Below are 22751 nucleotides of genomic sequence, written 5' to 3' on the forward strand. Positions count from 1 at the left end.
ATATGACACAGGAAGTTTCTTCCTGTGGTTACCCCCGTGACCAAGCTACCGGCGAAACGCGCGTTGGGAGAGACGGGTGCTCGTAGCTACGCAGCACCCTCCAAGCAAGTATTGTACCCAGTGGGATGTATTTATCTACTTATTCTATCACTCCACTACTCCGGAGCCCGCGCACTTAGCGCATAGCAGTCTGTATTGCTTAGCGACGTATGCTCTTATAGGTGGTTACTGTTTGTTTCTCTGTTCCCAGAGACATCAGTGTGCCGCACTGTACTTGTTTATGTGGCCTCACTCACCCATCTCCAATCTATATGGAGTGATGGTATGAGCCAGCGCTGCAAAGGGCACCGTTATTACATAGGATTAGTGGGTTATACCCAGGCATGTTTACCTGTCTATAGAGTATGACATTACCATAGGCATCTTTCATCCCTATGAGCCGTGTCTTACTCTTCATAACATGTTTAATATATATTGAAAATGATATGCGGCAGATCTATCTATTATGTTTCTCATACTCATGTAGCATATGTGATACCCCTATTTAGCATGTGATATTAGAGCACTATCATCTAGCAATACAGACCACACAGAGTGGAAAGTATATGTATACATACTTATTTTCTATATTATTGTGTCTGCTGATAAACAGACATATGAAGATATTATATGTTTAGATAGGATATTTGTATCTAATCATCTGTATCAGGACTGTATCCTGTTGCTACAAGTGACTCACAGTGTTTTTCAATATATACACTATAATTGTTGTCTTTTAGAAGAGTGTAAACTGTAGACGCCTATAGAGATACTCTCATTATATGCTATATATTTACATTCTAGTTATAAGTATTTGTCCTTGAAAGTTACAGTGACAAATGATTATATACAGTACCTGTGATTGTTATATGTCAATTATATGAGACGCCTAAAGAGACATTCTCCTTATATGTTATACGTTCTAGATGTGAGCATGTGCCCTTGAAATTAACAGTGGCAACTGACTATTTACCACATCTGTGTATCTATGATAAATTTGCATTCAATAGACCTGTGGATCAAAACATACAGCAAATGAGGAAGGCCCTCCCAAATTATATGAATAATTAGTCAACTGTGCAAACAGGTGGTTGTGATTAGTATCATCTTATCAATTATCAACCATGTGGTGATTTACTGTGACATTCTATTCACTTCATCTGTTCTTCTGAATTTTCTATTAACTGCGGGCTATCTCATTAAAGTAATTCTCTCATTGTGTGTCCGATGCTTCATGTATGACACTCAAAAGCAGAAACGAAATATGAGCAACGTCCCTGTTAGTCTGTTGTTTCCACAGGCAATTTGTCCTCCGGTAATCTCTCACTCCTTATAAATAGCTCATTGCATAGGTAAGGAGCAGCAGAATGAGGAGTGACAACTCTATGCCTGGACTTTACTAGAATTTTCTTATACCCACGATCCATATTGAAATTAAGTATTAACGGGTACTACTGCTATAAGATTATATATATATATATATATATATATATATATATATATATATATACTACTGGATTTATTCTTATTATATTATACACTTCGTTCGAATACTTCGCCAGCCTCAGGGTGTTATCTATTTTAATTGTGATTAAAATTATATATATTGTCCTATGTACTTTGTATATTGTATATGTACATGTTTTGGATATCTATCAGATATTCTAATGATTTTTCTTTTTTAGACAGATGTAATAAAAGTTAAATTTTAGGGACTTACTTGTATGTCCTGTTTTCAATAATCAAACATAAGAGTGCTCGCACAACAGAGTTTCTTTTTCTGTTTCCTTTTTAATTGACCTTTTGTTGAGGTAAGATGACTGGAGCACCACAAGAGTGAGTGGCAGACCTCTCTGGACAGAGTGATCGTCTGGGATTTGAGATGGAGGGGAGAGCGGTTCTACCACTGCAGAAGTTCCAGTTGCATCGGGTGGGAATGGAACTGTGCATATTTCACCATGTTGAAGATGGAGACCAGCTTTCCTAGAACTCACATACAAAATTGTATGAAGGCTCTGCACTGATGGAGGAACAGTTTGATAAGGGACTGAAGGGATGCTAGCTTGTCCTTGGGGAGGAAAGCTCTCTGAACACTAGAATTCAGGAGAGCTCCCAAATGGACCATTTCCTGAGACATTGCTCAGCCTGCCATAGACTGTATAAAGTCCAGGGTGAGACGCAGGTGCTCCTGAAGAGTGTCCAGGGACTGGGATAACAGAAGAAGGTTGTCCAGTTACGGCAGCATTGTGCTTCCTTGGCGACGAAGGTCAGCCGCCATTACGGACATGACCTTCGTGAATGCCTGAGGCCCGAAATTAGAAGTGGTCCCTCAGTTCCGCAAAACGAAGGAACCGCTGATGATCTTCCTAGATAGGCACTTGTAAGTGTGCCTATCCTAGGAGGCCATGTACAGATGTGACTACATACATCTGTCCTCCGTGCGCTACAAGTCGCGTTAAATATTACTCGTGAGTGCCGCGTGACTCTATAGCGCCAAGCGTCTTTTTGTGCATATTTTTACCTCCGAATGTGTCTTATTAGAAAAGTGATGTGATTAAGACGCCGAGTCAGCTTCTGCTGATTAATATGATAAGCAGCATGCCTATATAATGTTTGACTTCTGTTATACCTGTATGCAAAATGCTATGTTAGTGTGAGCGACTCTGACACTGTATCGTAGCATTTTGCATGCAGATAAACTGTTGCTTTGCCAATATTAACTTTCAACCCGGTGGAAAAAAAATGGAACTGGAGGGCATTCCTGAAAGTTCCAGGAGTACCCTTGGATTACAATACCCCTTACCCAGGCATCTGAAGTTTCCAGCCATACATTGGCAAAGTGCAGGAGACGCCCGCCCTGGGAGGTCCCTAGTAGGGACCCATCCTGTCATGCCGCAGGTTTATTGGCTGGTTTAGGAGCTTGGTCTGGTTTAGGAAGTTTGCCAAGTTATGGATTTTTTACTTTTAGAGGTAGAGCCCTGAACTCTCCCTGAGGGCGAAAGGAAAACCTTTTTGATCTTCGGAGCCACCGAGGGGAAGACAAATGCCTCTACTGTGGTGATAATCTTATCCAGCTCAGGACTTCATCTTGGACTCTCTGTCCGCTTGCCAAGTGCAAAGCCATAATGCCTGCCTAGCTATCCCTGAGGTAACCAAAACCTTGGAGGAGAGAATGCCCGAATCATTAGCGGCCTTGTCCAAATAAGTACTAGCCTATCTGTTAGTAACCACTATGGAAATGAGGTCCAACCAGCTAGCTCCCAAGTGGAGTCTGTCCTTCATGGAATCCGCCTAATGACCCTGGGCTTTGGTAACCCAGGCCAAAGTGAGCGCTGGGCACAAGGCAGCCCAAGAATTGCCAATACTTATTTAAGAAAATATTCTAACTTCCTTTCCGTGGAGTCCTTGAGAGAGGCCACATTGGGAATGGGAAGCATGGTGTTGACTTCACCGACCGTGCAATGATTGTATCTACAGGGGGAGGAGATTCCCACTTTTATCCGATCCCCTGGAGGAAGAGGATGAAAGGACGAGATCCATTTGGATACCACAAATTTCGCATTCTGATGCGACCAGGCTTTTGCCAGAATATCCTCCAGCTGAGCAAATTGAGGAAAAACTGCCATCTTTCTTCCCTCTTCGTTTGAAGAGGGGTGCCTCCAAAGATAGAGGCATCTGAATCCTTGATAAGTAAAGCGGACCTAACTGCTTTTACTAAGACATCCACATCAACTTGTGCTAGGTGCTCATCCTAGCCGTGGAGGATTTGACATCCGATGTCGGGGACAACTTGCCTTCCTCCGAGGAGTTGTCAGACTGGGAGTAATAGCCTGAGTGGAGAGGCATAGAAGAAGCATCTCATAGGTGTGTATTGCATTTAGCCGAGGGCTCCAGCATGTGATGTACGCAGTTGGAGAACTCGACCAAACCCTGGACCGATTGGGACAAACCTTGCACCCAAACTGGCTCAGAGTGTCAACTTTTGGTTCCCTACAGCAGGCCGAGAAGAGGCCGACTGAGGTGCCCCGGTAGCTGCCGAAGAGGTTATGAGGGCGCGGGAAGCTGCTAGCTGAGCACTCAACTCCCGCATGGAAAGCAACAGGGAGGCTGGCCAAGGGGGGGCACCACCTCCGTGAGGGACTCCTGTGCTTACGCAGAACACCTGTCATAAAGGCCAGTGTGATCCTGAGCTGAACACGAAAATTTTTCCTCACAGACTTTGCAGCTATAAGTGCTCAGCACAGTAGCATCCCCCTCTCCTCGGAAGCCTTTGCAGAGGTACCCTTGGAGGAAATAGTTACCGCTGCAAACGGAAAAGCACACAGTACATAAATTAAGTGGTGTGGGGGCAAGAACACTACACTGCCGGCGGCAATAGCCTCTATAAAGACCGGCGCACCACAGTGTGAGAGGGGGTGTTCAGGTTCACAGCTGAGAGAGATATCTCACTCTATTCCCAACTCTGAATCAGGCCCTAGATCTTTTGTGTTCATTATTCTATGAATGTTGATTTTTTTTTTTTTTTTTTTTTATTTAAACTAGGTCATGCTGCTAGCAAGTCCCGCTTTGGAGGATTTATACCACAAGTCGTGTGCCCTTGCTGAGGACTCACTGGAAGTTAAAGAGGGGTTTCAGCATCCAGCAAGACTAATAAAGGTAACATTTTCATAAAAGCAAAGACACAGACTGGCTATTACAGTCACAAGGAGTTCCCACGAATTACACTCTTAGTACAGGGAGATGTTGATTTATCTTTCACTAATGAATCTGATCTATTCACAAATTCTCCATATTTTACTTAATAAATCTTTGATACAGCACCAAATAAAAAATTGGTTGCCCTTCATTTGACCATAGCAAACAAAAACATTCCTTCCACCAGAGACAGAGCAGCAGTGTGCTTATCCAACCAGCTTTCTTTGTCAGTGTACCAGAAGCCCCGCTGAGATTCATAAGTCTCCAAGCTGCATGCTATACACGATTACTACATGAGCGGAATGGCAGTGTGACGGCCATCTTGTGAGTGGCAGGGGAGGGATGTGCTGGTCCTTGAATAACTTCTTTATAGCTCTTTCTTTGCCTTCTATTTTTTCTGGATCTTTTCATGATTTCCGTGACCATTTCTCCTTCAACTGTTCTTGTTTGAACTAGCAGAAAAAGGTCTGTGGCTCTGATTTAGGTTTTGACAATGTAATGAGAAATAAAACAAAATAAATGTATTACCTGTATTGTTCATGGAAACTAGAACAAATCTGTGCTTCAAATGTGAATTTATGGACCTTTCTGTGTAATGTAAGCTGATAAACCATTCCTTTAGGTCTTATACACACAGACGATTTCCCTGCACTCTTGGTAAGTTTTATTAGGAGCTTCATTCAAAAAACGGCACTACAAATAATTAAACCCAATGAAGGAGTGTTCTCATTAGTTTCATTGAGCTTTTAGTTATAGTCTGAAATGAGTTAGAAGATTAAATTAAGTCTTAAGCTTTGTTAGTCTGATGGATTCACAGACCCTTTTAGGTAATGTATATGTGCTGTAAAGAGACAGTAACTGAGCACCTCACTCTTTTTGATTATTAGACCGTCTATGTCTGAAATTGCTTTATGATGTTGCTTAAAAGTTACAGTAATCTCTGTTTATCATTTTAAATGTCGTGTTTCCTAGAATAAAGTAAATCCATTTGTCTTGCTTTTAGTTTTTAGTGGGAATGAAGGGTAAGGATGAGGCAATGGCTATAGGAGGACACTGGTCTCCTTCACTTGATGGACCTGACCCAGATAAAGATCCTTCTGTGCTTATCAAGACTGCTGTCCGCTGTTGTAAGGCCCTGACTGGCATTGACTTGAGCTTGTGTACACAGTGGTAAGTAAAGGTCTTAAAACGGGACATGTCTCCCTTTTTCATCCTCTGCTTTCCTTCTGTAGAGCTACCGTATGCTGGTGCTCTAGTTACTCTAAAATGTGAATGTTTGCTTTTCCTGTTACCAATAAAGAGCAGGCTATTTGAATTGGTTTCTGTTGATTGACCACAAATGTTTCTGTGCATTATGAAGACCTTTTTTCTTTTCGTGCTCCGCTACAGATCGTCCAGAAGATCACATCTTACACTGTCATAAACCAAGTTGTTTGGCCATATTTTCTAATGGTATTTCGAGCTTTGTTGACATCTATAATGAAATTATTCTTCTAAAATTAGTGTCTATAGTTCCCATGCATTAGAATATGTTATTGTCTACATAGTTAGTTGCAAAATTTCCGAACGCTCAATTTTCACACCAGATAATTGTTCTCCACTATACTCAAAACAGTGCTTCGACTTACCTGAAGAAAATCAATGGCTTATATAATTGTGTTTTTTTATTTTCTTTTTATAGACAGCCCTGAGCTAGCTGTTCATGATGTGCTACAAGAAAACTAGGCTCTTATATTTGATGCGTTCTAGATTTTGTTTTTCCAACATGCTTCTTCCCTTGCGACAGGTACCGTTTTGCAGAGATTCGCTACCATCGCCCTGAGGAGACCCACAAGGGGCGTTCGTTTCCTGCACATGTGGAGACAGTGGTTTTATTTTTCCCGGATGTTTGGCATTGCCTTCCCACCCGCTCAGAGTGGGAAAACCTGTGCCGAGGATACAAGCAGCAGCTGACCGACAAGCTTCAGGGTGAACGCAAGGAAGCTGATGGAGAACAGGCACTGAACGCTAATCTCTTTTTCTATTTCCGCTTTTCGCAGGCACAGGAACACAGGCACAATCCACTGCACACACTAAACACACCCCACCCCCAGAAAAGAACACTCCTCGCGTCAACGGCAGTGTAGTGAATATTACATAACACGGAGAATGATTTGGATCTAAAATGATTATAAATAAATATTATTATTGGTTTAATTTCTGTCTATAGTTAGGACTAGGTTGCTGGGTCATTTGCTGTATTTAGTGGCCTCTGACCCCACTCACCATCTAATCATCTTTATAAAGGTTCACATTTATCACATTCATCCCTAAAACTGGAAATAAATCATGAACTATTTAATTTTTGGGCTGTAATTGTAAATATCTGGAATTTGATATGGGGTGGCTTTAATTACAGACAGTGTCTGTACTTACTGTTATTATTTATTCTATTCATCATCCCTTTGTTTCACAGATCTGGCTTTGATTGGCTTAGTGGTCAGTGAAAGTGCTAGAATGTGTGTACGTGCCTCAACAAAGCTTTACGAGAAGACAATGAGAAATTATGACCTTGCTACTTGCACGGACCTGCGACAGAGATTAGTCCTCCAAAGGTGTGGTACTAACCACATTATTGTATGTTTACACTAGGAGGAAGAGGACAAAGATGATGGTGATGCAAAAGAAATCTGTACTCCTACTCACTGGTCAAAGCTTGATCCAAAGATAATGAAGGTAAGCATGTTTTCTTTATGGGAAAGGTATAGACCTTTCTCTATTTCTTCTTCAGGGTCCATGGGGCTCCACAGGGAGACAATGGTGTGTAGGTGGTGGATAGGACACCAAACGGTTAAGCTTTTGCTATCCCAGGATGCTCCGGTCCAGCCCCCCCCTTATACCCCACCCACAGTCAGAGGCAATCAGTTTGTCTGTGTGTCCGGCAGAAGCTGGATCACCATTAGAACAGTGGGGCTTTATTTTATGTCTTTTAACTTCAAGACAGAACAAGCAGCATTAGACAGTCCTTCGGACGTCTGTGCTGCTGCTCCATCACCCCCCGCAGTGCCGCAACTCCAGCCCCTGGCTTGGTACTTTCGGCGGGGCACCAGGGCCCTTGCTAGCGGGCTCCTCGGGCGGACCCCAGACTGCAGCCGGGACACAGGGGGACAGGTAAGGCGGGTTCCCGCTCGCGGGAATCTGCGTCCAGTGCATTAATACCTTCGGGCTCTGGAGACAAACCGGAGGTGCTGATGTGGACACCGGTCCATCCGCGACTCCACTAGACCACCAGGGCAAACGTTACTGGCCAGTGAACCAGTGGTTTAATGCCTGCTCTTTTTCTGCGGTCCCTCCCCCCCGCTCTGAATGCCATTCCACTGCGGTCTTGCCTCCTCTGAGCTGCTCCTCCTCCCCCCGCCCCCTTCAGAGACATCTGGCGGCCAGTCTCCTCACTTACCTCTCCTAGGAGTCAGGTTATGTAGTGCTATAGCCTACCAGCCACTGGGGTCTGAGTAGTTTATTTTAGTGCCTATTGCAGTTATATTTATTTTCTGCATTGTATGTGACTTATGCTAGCGCTGCTGTCTGTGTTTTTTCACTCTGTCGGCTTATGCCTTTCCCTTTTCTTTCACAGTAACCCTGGACTACTGGTGTATAGGGGGTTCCCTGTACTTCACATCTACTTGTATTTGTGAAGGCTGTCACATACTGTGTGATTACATGCTGCTCAGTACCATATTGTGTGCTGTACTATCCTGCAGCTATGCCTAGCAAAGGCAAGGATAACAAGCAGACTACTGCACCTATGCTGCTCTCTTGCAGGTCCTGTTCAACAGGCTTAACCCAGGAGGATTTAATACAGGATTGGCTATGTGCAACTTGTTATAATACACCAGGCCAACCAGCCCCTGCTCAGGAACCCCCCTGGGCTTCCTTCTCACAGGTGTTATCTACAATTGCGGATCACCTAGCAGTCCCAACAGTAGTTCCTCCTATGGGGTTACCACAACAATCTACACAACTCTCAGATTCTGAGGTGTCATCTGGGAAGGCAGAAGACTTTGATCTCTCTCTCACGGAGTCCCCCCTCAGGGGAGGAGGAGCCTAAGTCTAAAGTGAATGTACCTGCACTTGTGCGGGCTGTCAAATCAATTATTCAGATAGAAGATGCTGAGCCCGCTCCTAAAACAAAACAGACACTTTTTAAGAGACAAACTGGTTTTACCGGAATTTCTTCACTCTGATCAGCTTTCTGAGCTCATGAGCGAAGAATGGAATACGCCAAGTAAAAAGTTTCAGCCCCCAAAACGCCTGGTTTCTTTTTACCTTATTCCAGCAGCTGATTACGCTAAATGGGAAGCTAACCCAGCGGTAGGTTCGAATGTGACGCGTCTAGTTAAAAGTTCTACTTTATCCCTACAGATATTACTCGTCCAGCAATGGATACTGCCATTGAGAGCTGGGCAGATGCTCCAGAGGACACATATTTTCCTCTGATGCCTCCCAGTGACAGCTGTCCTATATCTCCCACATCAGGGATGCAGCCTCCTATTGGGAGAAGTAGCTTTGGCTACTGGTGTCCTGGCTTCCAAGGCATCTGCTACTTCGGTGGTAGCCCGCCGTATCATCTGGCTTCGTTGATGAAAGGCCTACACAGACTCCAAGCAGACCTCGGAATCACTGCCTTACACTGGGGAGATCCTGTTTGGCCTGGAGTTGGACAAAATTGTAGCTACCTTAGCGGCTTCTAAGACTGCTTTTCTGCCCTCAGCATCTACAACAAGGCTCGTCTCCAGAGAAAGACTAAAGGTCAGTTCATTCCTCGGCAGTCGGCTTCCACAAAGGCCTCCAAGCATAGGACCACGCAGGCTTGGGCCACCAGACATCCAGCTGCTAAATCCAAGGACAAACCTTCAGCCTGATGGGGCGTGCCCCCTCTGGGGGACCCAAGAGTGGGAGGCGGACTTCTTCAGTTAGCCCAATTCTGGCGTCAGACCACAGACACCTGGGTACAAGAAGTGGTCTCTTACGGGTACGCCCACTCATTCCTAAGACGTCCCCCCCCCCCCGCCCCTCAGCAGTTCTTTTACACAGGCCCTCCATCAGACCCGAGCAAAGCCCTGCTCCTCCAGAAGGCCATTCAGTTCTTGCTGCACGCAGGAGTAAAGATTCCAGTCACATCGTGGCAACGGTGGTTATTCCACCCTTTTCTTGGTTCAGAAGCCCAATGGGTATCATTGGCCTATCCTCAACCTCAAGACTCTGAACAAGTTTATCAGGGTGCCCAGGTTTCATATGGAAACCCACCGCTCTGTTGTCCTAGCTTTGGAACCTGGGGACTTTATGGTATCCGGACATTCAGGACGCTTATCTACATGTACCTATAAATCCCTCCCATCAGCGGTATCTCTGGTTTGCTGTCCTACAACAACATTACCAATTTCAGGCACGGCCCTTTGGGCTTTCTACAGCTCTGCGGGTCTTTACCAAAATCATGACAGTTATGGCAGCCAACCTGTGTCGTCGGAGAATCAGGCTACTCCTTTACTTGGACGACCTCTTGCTCTTAGCACGCTCTCCAGATACCCTTCACCGCCATCCTCAGGTAACCATTACCTTTCTTCAGAGGCATGGCTGGTTGATCAACTGGAAAAATTCTTCCCTGACTCCTTTACAAAGGATGGTACATCTAGGAGCTCTTCTGGATTCTCTGAATCTGAGAATTTTCCTGGCAGCAGACAAGATCTCCGCACAGCAGCAACAAGAGTGCAGGTTAATCCACAGTCGCCGAGTGTCAATTCACTCAGCAATGCAGACCTTGGGGTCCATGGTATCCACCTTCGACATGGCAGAGTTCGCTCAGTTCCACTCCAGGTCCCTACAACACCTAATCCTCTCCAGGTGGAATGGGCTGCCCCATCTGATCAGATCCCAGATGATGGTTCTCTCTCCGGCAGTTCGCCTGTCCCTTTCCTGGTGGAGGCAGACGTCCCACTTAAATAAAGGTTGCTCCTTTTGGATCCCGGAATCGGTACTCCTCACCACGGATGCAAGCCTCCATGGGTGGGGCGCAGTGACCGGCCAGCACTCCTTCCAAGGACGCTGGACACCAGCCGAGGCGATCTAACCAATCAACATGCTAGAACTCCAAGCCATCTACAGAGCCCTCACTCTGGCTCAGGAATATCTTAAGGGCAGGCCAGTACAAGTACAGTCCGACAACGACATGGCTGTGGCCTACCTCAATCACCAGGGAGGCACTCGAAGTCTGTCAGCAATGGTAGAAGTGTCAGACATTCTCACATGGGCCAAATGCCATATCCCAGCCATCTCTGCAGTGTTCATAGCGGGGATTCTCAGTTGGGAAGAGAATTTCCTCAGCCGTCACGACGTGCATGCCGGGGAGTGGTCTCTACACCCAGACGTCTTTCAGCTCCTGGTGGACAAATGGGGTCTACCGAACGTAGACCTCTTGGCCTCACAATGCAACCACAAGCTTCCAGTGTTATGGGTCCAGGACAAGGGACCCCAAAGCAGTCTTCGTGGATGCCTTGTCAGTGAAGGGGACCTTCCATTTGGCGTACCTCTTCCCTCCAGTCTCCCTTCTTACTCTGGTCCTTAAGAAGTTCAAGCAAGAAAGAGGACACAGTCCTGTTGGTAGCTCTGGCTTGGCCCAGACTCCATTGGTACTACGATCTTCAAAGTCTCTTCATAGACGCTCCTCTCCAACTTCCTCAACGACCGGACCTGTTGTCTCAGGGTCCCTGTCTACATCTGGATTTGGCCTGTCTGTCTTTGACGTCATGGCTCTTGAGACATCCCTGCTAAGGTCCAAAGGGTTTTCTTGCTCTGTGGTCTACACCATGCTCAGAGCGTGTAAGCCGGCCTCCGCCCGGATATATCACCAGGTGTGGCATACATACTTCCCAGTGGTGTGCTGCCAGAAACTTTGACCCTCAGATTTTTAGGGTTTCTAGAATCCTTGCCTTTCTTCAAGCTGGATTGGATCTGTGACTACACCTGGCCTCTCTGAAAGTGCATGTCTCTGCTTTCTCCATCTGGTTCAAGCGCAGAATTGTTTCACTACCAGATGTTCACACCTTCCTTCAGGATGTCCTCCATATTCAACCCCCCTTTGTTACTCCAGTGACTCCGTGGGATTTGTCGGTGGTTCTCCAAGCACTTCAGGACCCTCCATTTTGAACCCCTGGCATCAGTAGACTTCAAAAGGTTCACTGCAAAGACTTTTTCTTATGGCTATTGCGTCTGCCCATAGGGTGTTGGGTTTAGAAGCACTTTCTTGTCGCTCCCCCTTTCTGATCTTTCATCAGGACAGGGCTGTTCTTAGGACTCGCCCTGGCTTCCTTCCCAAGGTGGTATCTCGTTTCCACCTTAATGAGGAAATTGTAGGTCCAGTCTTCCTATCACCAGACCTCTCGGCAGGTGAGGCCTTGTTGGATGTGGTCCGTGCTCTGAGGACCTAAGTGAACCATACGAGTTCCATCAGAAAAACGGATTCCATCTTTGTCCTATATGGATTTCACAAGGAGGGCTTGCCAGCTAATAAACAGAGACTGGACAGATGGCTTTGCATGACTATCTCAAAGACTTACTCGCAGGCTGGTCTTCCTGTGACGTCTACTGTCTCTGCTCATTCTACTCTCTCTGTGGGACCCTCGTGGGTGGCACATCTGCTGAACACGTGGTCTTCTGTCCACACCTTTCTTAGGTTCTATGCCTTTGATACATTTGCCTCTCAGGATGCTTCATTTGGATTCCTGATTCTCTTCTCCTCTCAGGAGTGTCTTCGCCCTTGAACAACTGCTTTGGGACATACCCATTGTCTCCCTGTGGAGCCCTATGGAGCCTGAAGAAGAAAAGGAGAGTTATGGTAGATTTACCTTTTGTTAACTCTTTCTTCGAAGTCCATAGGGCACCCGCCCTGACGCACCTGGCTTCTATGGGTTTCTTCTTTCGGTCACTAGTTTCCTTCTCTGTTGTGTGACAGTTTGATTCTTCCATGTACCAGTCTTCCTTCTTTCCTATCCTGCTCTTGCCATGAGCTTGTTGACAAAACTGATTGCCTCAGGCTGTGGGCGGGGTATAGGAGGAAGGACCGGCGCATCCTGGGATAGCAAAAGCTTAACTGTTTGGTGTCTGGTCCTCCTATACAATACATACACTCCCATTGTCTCCCTGTGGACCCTATGGACTTCAAAGAAAGAGAGTTAACAAAGGTAAGTCTACCATAACTCTCCTTTTCTATTGAAGATGTAACTATAGCTACAAGTAATCTCATGTGACTGTGTTTCTCAAATTTGGTCCCAGTTAACAGCCCATGTTTTCCAGTCCACCTAGTTGGTGAGCAAGTGTATTCATTATGATCTAAAGATCCACAGGTGGTCTGGAAAACATGAAGTGTTCAGGACCAAGTTAGGGGTCCCGATGACAGTTTGAGAAACACTGATTTACATTAGGCATTGGCATTGTACACTGATGGTGTAATGGTTAGAATTACTACCTCACAACACTGAGGTCTTGTGTTTGATTTCCACCATGGCCCTAACTGTGGGGAGTTTATATATTCTCCCTGTGTTTGCGTGAGTTTCCTCCGGGGGCTCCGGTTTCCTCCCACAATTCACAAATTTACTGGTAGGTTACTTGGCTGTCAACAAAAAATGAACCCTAATGTACCTTGACATATGCACAGTGCAACTCGGACGCATGCACAGACGGCTGATAATAGCTAAGCTGCGAAAACCTCTGCATTACGTGAACTCTGAATACGGTCCATTGACTCTCCCGCTTTGTAGAACCTGCACAAAAAGGAACGTTTTCATTTGGATCCATCGGTGTTCTATTTATGTAGTGTGCTGTCAAGCACCATTGCTTCATAAATGTGTTAGTAGAATGCAGTAAATTTTTTCCATAACGTCCCACAGGTACAGTGCTATTGCATGTTTTATTAGTGGATGAAAATGACTGTTCTTTAGGTAAACGATCTGCGCAAGGAGCTAGAAAGTCGAAACCTTAGCTCCAAGGGATTAAAATCTCAACTTATTGCTCGATTAACAAAGCAACTCCGCATAGAAGAACAAAAAGAGGAGCAGAAAGAGCAAGAAAAGGGTGAAAAAGAGGAGGATGAGGAGGAAGAGCGGAAATCAGAGGATGATAAAGAGGTTTTTATACCATTTTAAAGATGCATGTAATTTCTCATTCCAAAGTCATAGTGTGCTATAAGCTTAAATTGTATTTCCTATCTCCACATTAATAGGAAGAGGAAAGGAAACGGCAGGAGGAAGTAGAGCGCCAACGGAGAGAGAAAAGATACATATTGCCCGATGAGCCAGCTATTATTGTTCATCCAAACTGGTTAGCCAAAAACGGAAAGTTTGACTGCAGTATCATGTCTCTGAGCGTACTGTTAGATTACCGAATAGAGGACAATAAAGAACACTCATTTGAGGTACATTTGCTATGTGTCTACTTAGAATAAAATGTCGTTGCTCTGTACAAAAGCTGGATTACTCTGCTGAAATGGGACACTAAGCTATGGCACAGGAGGCACTACCAGGAAAATGTTTGTTTTTCTTCTCTTACATTTCTATCCCATTTTCTTTATATTGTACAGCCATGGCCAAAAGTTTTGAGAATGGCACAAGTAAGTAATGGCACAGCAATTGGTTTTCACAAAGTTTGCTTCTTCAGTGTTTTTAGACCTTTTTGTCAGATGTTACGATGGTATACTGAAGTAAAATTACAAGCATTTCATAAGTGTCAAAGGCTTTTATTGACAATTACATTAGGTTTATGCTAAGAGTCAATATTTGCAATGTTGACCATTCTTTTTCAAGACCTCTGCAATTCGCCCTGGCATGCTGTCACTCAACTTATGGGCCACATACTGACTGATGGCCGCCCATTCTTGCCTAATCAATGCTTGGCGTTTGTCAGAATTTGTAGGTTTTTGTTTGTCCACCCATTCTCAATGGGATTAAGGTCTGGGCAGTTTCCTGGCCATGGACCCAAAATTTTGATGTTTTGTTCCCCGAGCCACTTAGTTATAATTTTTGCCTTATGACAAGGTGTTCCATCATGCTGGAAAAGGCATTGTTCGTCACCAAACTGTTCTTGGATGGTTGGGAGAAGTTGCTCTTTGAGGATGTTTTGATAACATTCTTTATTCATGGCTGTGTTCTTAGGCAAAATTGTGAGTGAGCCCACTCCCTTGGCTGAGAAGCAACCCCACACATGAATGGTCTCAGGATGCTTTCCTTCCAACAGGGTTTCACCCATGGGTGCATCTATAATGGTTGCAGGATGCGTGGTGCACACAAGCCCCTCGGTCCAGATGGGCCCACACTGCACATCCTGCACCCATATTATATTATACTTAACCTCTCCAGAGTCCAGGCCAGCTCGGCAAACAGAAATCACCAGGGAAAATGGCGCAGCAAACATTTTTCCGGAGGTTTGCACATACGTAATAGAGAAGTCTCTGGGAACATAGGGTAGATGCCATGTTCCCAGAGACCTGCACATGTTCAGTAGACTCTATCAAAAAGCCAGAGTCTACTGTCTATTTCTTCAGGGTCCATAGGGCTCCACAGGGAGGCCTTGGGGGTGTAGGTGGGGTTTGAGGACTGGGCACCACGCAGTAAAAGCTTTCAGCTCCCAGGATGCATCGGTCCATCCCACTATACCCCGCCTCTGAGCCGGAGGCACCTTAGTTTTGTCGGTGCCCGGCCACCATTCTGCATTGAGCTGCTTAGGCAGCCCAAATAGCTTTATATTTTTTTATAAATTATTTAAATTTTTCCATATCAAGACAACTCGAGCTGTTATAGCAAAAATATTTTGACCACATAGTCATATAGAACCCAATACAAGAACATATATCGCTCATGGAAAAAATCGTATTCAATACATAAATTCACAACAAGTAATATAATAAGATAGAAACCTTCAAGTCTTTAAACTTATCCGTCATAATACTGAAAATACACAACAGAAAAGGGGAGGGGGGAATCAAAGGGAAAATTGGGGGACCTTGCTAGCCGGCCCCGCGGACGGACCCAGACTGCATCCCGGACACATGGAGACAGGCGAGGCCGGTCATTGGCAGTCTTACCTCCAGTCTCAGGGGGCAGACCGGAGGTGCTGAGAGTGAACACAGGCTTTGTCCACAGTGATCCTCAAGACCACCACGGTGCATATGGAGCAGGAATCCAGCGTCCCGGTGGTTAATCAGCATGGGGAGGTCAGCTTTCCTCATTAAAGTTGCCCTTCAACTCAGGGCGCCGTTCCTAATATTCCTGCTTTGGTGCGAGCTGTTAGATCCATCTTACTAATAGAAGATGATGAACCAGCCCCTAAATTAAAGCACCCACTGTTTAAATGACTGAAATTGGCTTCAGCAGAATTCCCTCTATTGGATCAACTAGTCGAACCACATGGCAGCAGCCAGGTAAGAGGTTTCAACCCCAAAAACGTCTGACCACCTCTTATCTATTTTCTGCGGCTCATTATTCAAAATGGGAGACTCCCCCTGCGGTGAATTCCCGTGTTACGCGATTAAGAGTGCTACATTTCCTATCCCTACAGTATCCTCTCTGAAAGACCCTACGGCTAGAAAGGTAGAAACTTGCCTTAAATCGGTGTACTCTTTTTCAGGGGCAGTTGCTCATCCAACCAGGGCTAAAGCGATAGAGAGTTGGGCTGACGCACTTGAAGACACTTTTCCCTCAGACGCATCTAGGGATCAGGTGTCTTTCATAGCTCACATACGAGAAGCAGTTTCCTATATTGGAGAAGCGACATTGGATGCCAGTCTCCTAACTTCTATATTCTGTCACAGTGTCTGCCCGCCGTACCCTGTGGCTACGCTCATGGAATGCCGATGCGGATTCTAAGGGCTTGCCCTACAACGGGGAGATCTTGTTTGGCCCAGACCTTGACAAGATTGTAACCACATTGGCGGCATCAAAAACTGGATTTCTGCCTTCAGCAGCTACTACTACTACTACAAAGCCTCAGACTACATCTTTTAAGTCCTTTCGACCTAAAGGAAAGCCTAAAGGTCAGTCCTTTCCTAGGCAGTCGACTTTCACTAGGGCCATCAAGCCCAGGACCAAGCAGGCTTGGACCACCAGACTCCTGCTTCAAAATCCGAGGACAAGTCCTCAGCCTGATGGGACGGGCCTCCACATGGGGGACCCCAGAGTAGGAGACCGACTTCTACAGTTTGCCCAGTGCTGGTGTCAAACCACCACGGACGCTTGAGTAAGAGAAGTGGTCTCTCACGGGTCCAGGCCACCCCATCAATTTTTCTACACAGGCCCTCTTTCAGACCAAAACAAGGCCCTGCAAATCCAGAAAGCCATACATTCCTTGCTGCAATCAGGGGTAACTGTGCCAGTCCTGCTATCTCAGCGAGGGACAGGTTATTATTCTACTCTTTCTGGTTAGAAGCCGAATGGTCTAATCGGCTGAGCCTCCACCTCAAATCCCTGAACAGATTCCTCAGGTTCCCAGGTTCAGGATGGAAACCCTATACTCTATCATCCTAGCTATGGAGCCTGGAGACTTTATGGTATCTCTGGATATTCACGAAGCTTACCTACATGTACCTATAGCGCCCTCTCAACAGTGATAGCTCCGGCTTGCTATACTACAGCAACACTTCCAATTTAAGGCTCTGCCCTTTGGACTATCCACAGCTCCATGGGTATTTACCAAAATTTTGGCTATCATGGCGGCCCACCTGCATGGTCAGGGTGTCCGACTGCTACCATATCTGGACGACCTCCTGCTCTTAGCAGGATCCCCAGAGGTGCTTCAATGCCATCTGCAGCTAACCTTCGCTTTCCTTCAAAAGCACGGATGGTTAATCAACTGGAAAAAGTCCTGCCTGAGTCTTTCATAAAGAATGGTTCATCTGGGAGCCCTGCTAGATTCTCAGGACCAGAGAATCTTTCTGATATCAGACAAGATCTCCACACTTCAACTACGAGTGCGCAAATTCCTCCACAGTTGCCGAGTGTCAGTCCACTCAGCAGTGCAGGTTCTGGGATCCATGGTATCCACCTTCGACATGGTGGAGTATGCTCAGTTCCAATCCAGGCCTCTGCAAAGGCTAATCCTCTCCAGGTGGAACGGGTTACCCCATCGGATCAGAGCTCAGACGATGGTGCTCTCTCCAGAGGTTTGTCTGTCCCCTATCTTGGAGGCTACAGACATCTCATCTAACCAAGGGTCGTCCCTTTTCCCGGACTGGATACTCCTAACAATGATTGCCAGTCTCCGGGGCTGGGACGCAGTGACCGGTCAACACTCCTTCCAGGGCTGTTGGACATCAGTCGAATCAACTCTGCCAATAAACATATTGGAACTTCGAGCTGTCTACAGGGCCCTCATACTGGCCCAGGACATACTTCTAGGAAAACCTGTACAGGTACAGTGAAAACCTGTACAGGTACAGTCAGTCAATGCCACAACAGTGGCTTACATCAACCATCAAGGAGGCAGTCTAAATCGGGCAGCAATGACAAAAGTGTCACGCATTCTGACATGGGCCGAGGGTCACCTCCCGGCCATCTCTGCTGTGTTCATTCTGGGAGTTCTCAACTGGGAAGCAGACTTCCTCAGCCATCACGACGTGCATTCCCGGGAATGGTCTCTTGACCTAGAGGTTTTTCAACTCCTAGTGAACAGATGGGGCCTACCAGAGGTGGACCTCATGGCCTCCCGACACGATCGTAAATTGCCGGTGTATGGGTCCAGAACAAGGAATGCCGAGGCAATCTTCGTAGACTCATTGTCAGTGAAGTGCACCTTCCAGTTAGCGTACCTATTCCCTCCAGTCTCCCTTCTTTTTCAACGGAGGCACTGTCCTGCTCATGGCTCAAGCTTGTCCCACACGTCATTGGTACTCAGATCTTCGGAGTCTCTCCATCGACACTCCGTTTCTACTGCCTCAACGTCCGGACCTGTTGTCTCCGGGTCCTTGCCTTTACCCGGACCTTGGTCGTCTGTCTTTGACAGCGTGTCTCTTGCGACATCACTTCTGAAGTCCAAAGGATTCTCTAGCTCTGTAGTCCAGACTATGCTCAGAGCTCATAAGCCAGCTTCTGCTCTGATCCACCACAGAGCGTGGCATACATATTTCCAGTGGTGTCATATCAGTAGCTACGACCCTCAAGTGTTTAGGATTTCCAGAGTCCTGGCCTTCCTTCAAGCTGGATTGGACCTTGGACTCAGCCTTGTCTCGCTGAAAGTGCATGTCTCTGCTCTATCCATTTGGTTCCAGCGTAGACTTGCTCCACTATCGGATGTCCACACCTTCCTCCAGGATATCCTCGGTATACAACCTTCCTTTGTCCCTCCAGTGGTTCCATGGGATTTGTCAGTAGTTCTCCGTGCCATCCAGTTTCCTCCGTTTGAACCCCTGGAATATGTGGAACTCAAGTGGCTCACATTGAAGACTGGCTATGGCGCCCGCCAGAAGGATGTCAAATTTAGGGGCGCTCTCCTGTCGCTCCCCATTTTTGATATTGCATCAGGACAGGGCTGTGCTTCGGACTCGCCATGGTTTCCTTCCAAAAATTGTTACTTGTTTCCACATTAATGAGGAAATTGTAGTCCCGCCCTTTCAATCACGAGACCTATTATCGGGTGAGGCCTCCTTGGATGTGGTCCATGCCCTCAGGATCTACGTCAGAAATCAGACTCCTTATTTGTTGCCTGTGGGTTTCACAAGAAGGGATGGCCAGCCAACAAACATACGTTGGCTAGATGGCTTTGCATGACTATCGCACAGGCTTACATACAGGCAGGCCTTCCTGTACCTGCTACTGTTACTGCTCATTCTACTTGCTCTGTGGGTCCCTCGTGGGAAGCTCTCTGTGGCACCTGAACAGCTTTGTAAGGCGGCCACATGGTCCTCTGTCCATCCATACCTTTCGTAGGTTCTATGCCTTTGATACATTTGTCTCTCGGGATGCTTCATTTGGACCCCGGATTCTCCTATCAGCACAGGAGCGTCCCCACCATTGAATAACTGCTTTGGGACATCCCCAAGGTCTCACTGTGGAGCCCTATGGACCCTGAAGAAGAAAATTAGAGTTATGGTAAAACATACCTTTTGTTAGCTCTTTTTCTTCGAAGTCCATAGGGTCCACAGGGCACCCGCCCTGACGCACCTGGCTTCACATGGGCTATATTTCTGGTCACCTATGGACTTCGAAGAAAGAGTTAACAAAGGTAAGTTTTACCATAACTTATTTTTCTGTACAGAGAATTTTACATTTGGTTCCATACCAAACAACTGAACTCAAATTGGGTGAATATTATTGCATTTATTGCACAATGAACATAATTCTATCTCCTCTCTTAAACCTTCCCTGGTTTCACTTTACAATATATTGTGAAAGTGTGTAAGATAAATGTGTTGTGTTTTCCTGTACTCTGTACAGCACTGCAGAGGCTGAAGGTGCTTTATAAGTCAGTCAGTGATTCCCAAGTACCTGTATCTGGTGACAATATGGTTATTGCATCAGCCAAATTAGGCAGAAACCGGTGCATACATGATATTGATATGAATTAATTATGTCCAGACTTCAATTATTCCTGGCCATACATTTAGTGAAAAATTAAATTGACTGGTCATTGCTGTTAATGGAGCCCTTTGGCTTTGTGCACTAAAGCAGTAAAATTAATATCCAGACATTTCACTTGATGATTGGCTGTACATATGTGTGTCTAATTTTGAACCAGACTCTGGCTTGACACACATTAAAATCCAGACATTGTATATGATGTGTGGCCAGCTTAACCCTACTCAATCCCAGCACTTGGGAGTTCTGACACACATGTGCCTTAAATCAGGCTATTCCTAACTGCACCCAAGGCTGCACTATTTACGGGCTCTGCATTTGCTTCATCCATCTTATTTAATTACTTTCCAAAATAAAATTTCAAAGACCTAAGCTGATCACAACAGAAAATTTCTAGGCAGCGCCAAAGCCTAACCAGATATTCTGCTGTCAGCATGACCTCAGCAAAGCGGAGGGCAAAGTGTACAATGGCATTCTGATTACATGACCTGCCCAGACTTCTAATCCGCTATATTGTCAGTTGCTAGCTAACTGTTCTTCCCTGTGTGATGGTCACGTGTATATTTTGTCAGGTGTCGCTTTTTGCTGAGCTGTTCAATGAAATGCTGCAGAGAGACTTTGGTGTTCGCATATACAGGGAGCTCTTAGCTCTGCCTGAAAAGGATGAGAAAAAAGAGAAAAAGATGATTAAGAAGGAAGAGAAAAAAGAAAAGAAAGATGAGGAAGACGATGAACCAAAACCCAAACGAAGAAAATCCTCAGATGACAAACTTAGGTTGGAGGAAAGAGATGAAAGAAAGGTTTGTATGTTACCATATGGATCACTGTAAGTCACCTAATGGGAGCGCCATGAATATACCTATAACACATGTAGCTATTCCCTTCTCTGGGATACTAGGGTTACAGCGTTACATTCATGCAAACTTAACTTGGCCCCGTATCCTAATCTAGAGACTGGCATTTAGCAGGGAAGCTGGGAGTGGTAGAATTGATGGATTCAATAATTACTTGGGGACTGGAGGACTTTCTCCTGTGTAGCCATTGTATACAATATTTACAGTTAATAATGGCAAGTAAATTATGAAGTTACATATTGTAACAAATAACCTTTAATACACTATGCCTGGGTGTTTCAATCACAGTGGGCCTCAACATCTAAAAAGTCAGTGACTTATAATGTTCTTCTGATAACAGTAAGGCATACATCGTCTCGTACATATACATTTTACTATATCATAAAAATGTCACACATTTTCTGGGTTGCTGCTTTTAAATGTGAATAGTACTTTTTCATGTTGAGTAAACTTTAGCCCTGGCAGAGTGATTTTTGTATGCTCGCCGATTGTGTCCTCACTCTATCCTTACATGGTCTTATTATAGAGGGAGGACAAAAAAAGGGACGATTACCGAGATGATGAAGAAATGGATGATGATAACCAAGAGGATTATGAACCTATTGGAGCAGAAGAAGATGATGGTGACTATGAAGGTCAGCCTGAACAAGCCTATTACTGCCTTTGTATTATCGTACTTACACCCTACTTTAATGCTCAAATTTTACTTTTTTTTTATCTAAAGAGAAACCGTACAAAAATGGAGTAGCAGCGCTTATGTGCAGTATCATTTAAAAAAAAAAAAAGGTCTCTGTAGACCCTACCATGAAAAAAGGGTACAGACGTCAAGGTGGTTGTGCATTGCCCTGATCTCCATTCACCAGATGTCGAGCTGATCTTAAGTGCACTCCAAATACAGTTTCTGAAATCTGCTTCTACTAAAATTCCAAATTACTGTTTATATATAAATGCAATAAAATTTTGCAATCAATAAAGGTTTTTAGCATAATCATGGCCAAGGTTATGGGCCTACCCACCATATCCAGGTAACCTCTGTAGGGTAGGTCCCTAACATACTAGGGTTCAAATCCAGAGCGCAGGACACCCCTAAATCAGCACAGCCTAGCCACCCCCAGGGCATTGCAATAGTGAGAAAAGTGAAGTACAAAAAGTAAGAGCAGCTATGGCTGCATAGAAAGGTGAGAATACAAATATAATGAAACAAACAAAGTATTAAAATTGTTCAGAAAAGAAAGAATGTGTTATGATGCAATGCCCTGGAGCAGACCAACCAAAGCAATCCAGGGGGTCCACTCCCCAAAAATCAACCCAAAATTGCACTACAGTATACAAACTTGTAGGACTTATATATAATGGGAGGTGCTACCTGATGAGACTAATTGTAGGCACAGAAACAGACAAATCTCAGGTGCACAACTCCAAATTACATGCAGGGTGTAGTCAGAAATTGTGTTGAGACAAAGTCATTGGAAATGTATAAATCAAAACATTACAGTTGAAAATTTTAATCTGGTTGGGTATGGGATTATGGCACTCAGGATCCAGATGCCGGCACCCCGCCAGGGTTAGG

The 22751-nt window shown here is 45.3% G+C and overlaps 1 protein-coding gene across 3 annotated transcripts in view; it reads left to right on the plus strand.

Moving 5' to 3' along the window:
- Positions 1-22751, plus strand: part of CCAR1 (cell division cycle and apoptosis regulator 1) — an 86145-nt gene that overhangs the window by 49705 nt on the left and 13689 nt on the right. For all 3 annotated transcript variants that reach the window (XM_088476050.1, XM_088476066.1, XM_088476058.1), the window contains exons 12-19: positions 4582-4695; positions 5738-5904; positions 6521-6731; positions 7366-7449; positions 13707-13892; positions 13988-14179; positions 20900-21127; positions 21708-21816. In XM_088476050.1, the coding sequence (XP_088332176.1) occupies positions 4582-4695; positions 5738-5904; positions 6521-6731; positions 7366-7449; positions 13707-13892; positions 13988-14179; positions 20900-21127; positions 21708-21816 (1291 nt within the window). The remainder of the gene's footprint in view (positions 1-4581; positions 4696-5737; positions 5905-6520; positions 6732-7365; positions 7450-13706; positions 13893-13987; positions 14180-20899; positions 21128-21707; positions 21817-22751) is intronic.

The sequence above is a fragment of the Taudactylus pleione genome, unplaced genomic scaffold (genome assembly GCF_031769625.1).
Source record: "Taudactylus pleione unplaced genomic scaffold, aTauple2 ptg000016l, whole genome shotgun sequence".
In the NCBI taxonomy this organism is placed as follows: domain Eukaryota; kingdom Metazoa; phylum Chordata; class Amphibia; order Anura; family Myobatrachidae; genus Taudactylus; species Taudactylus pleione.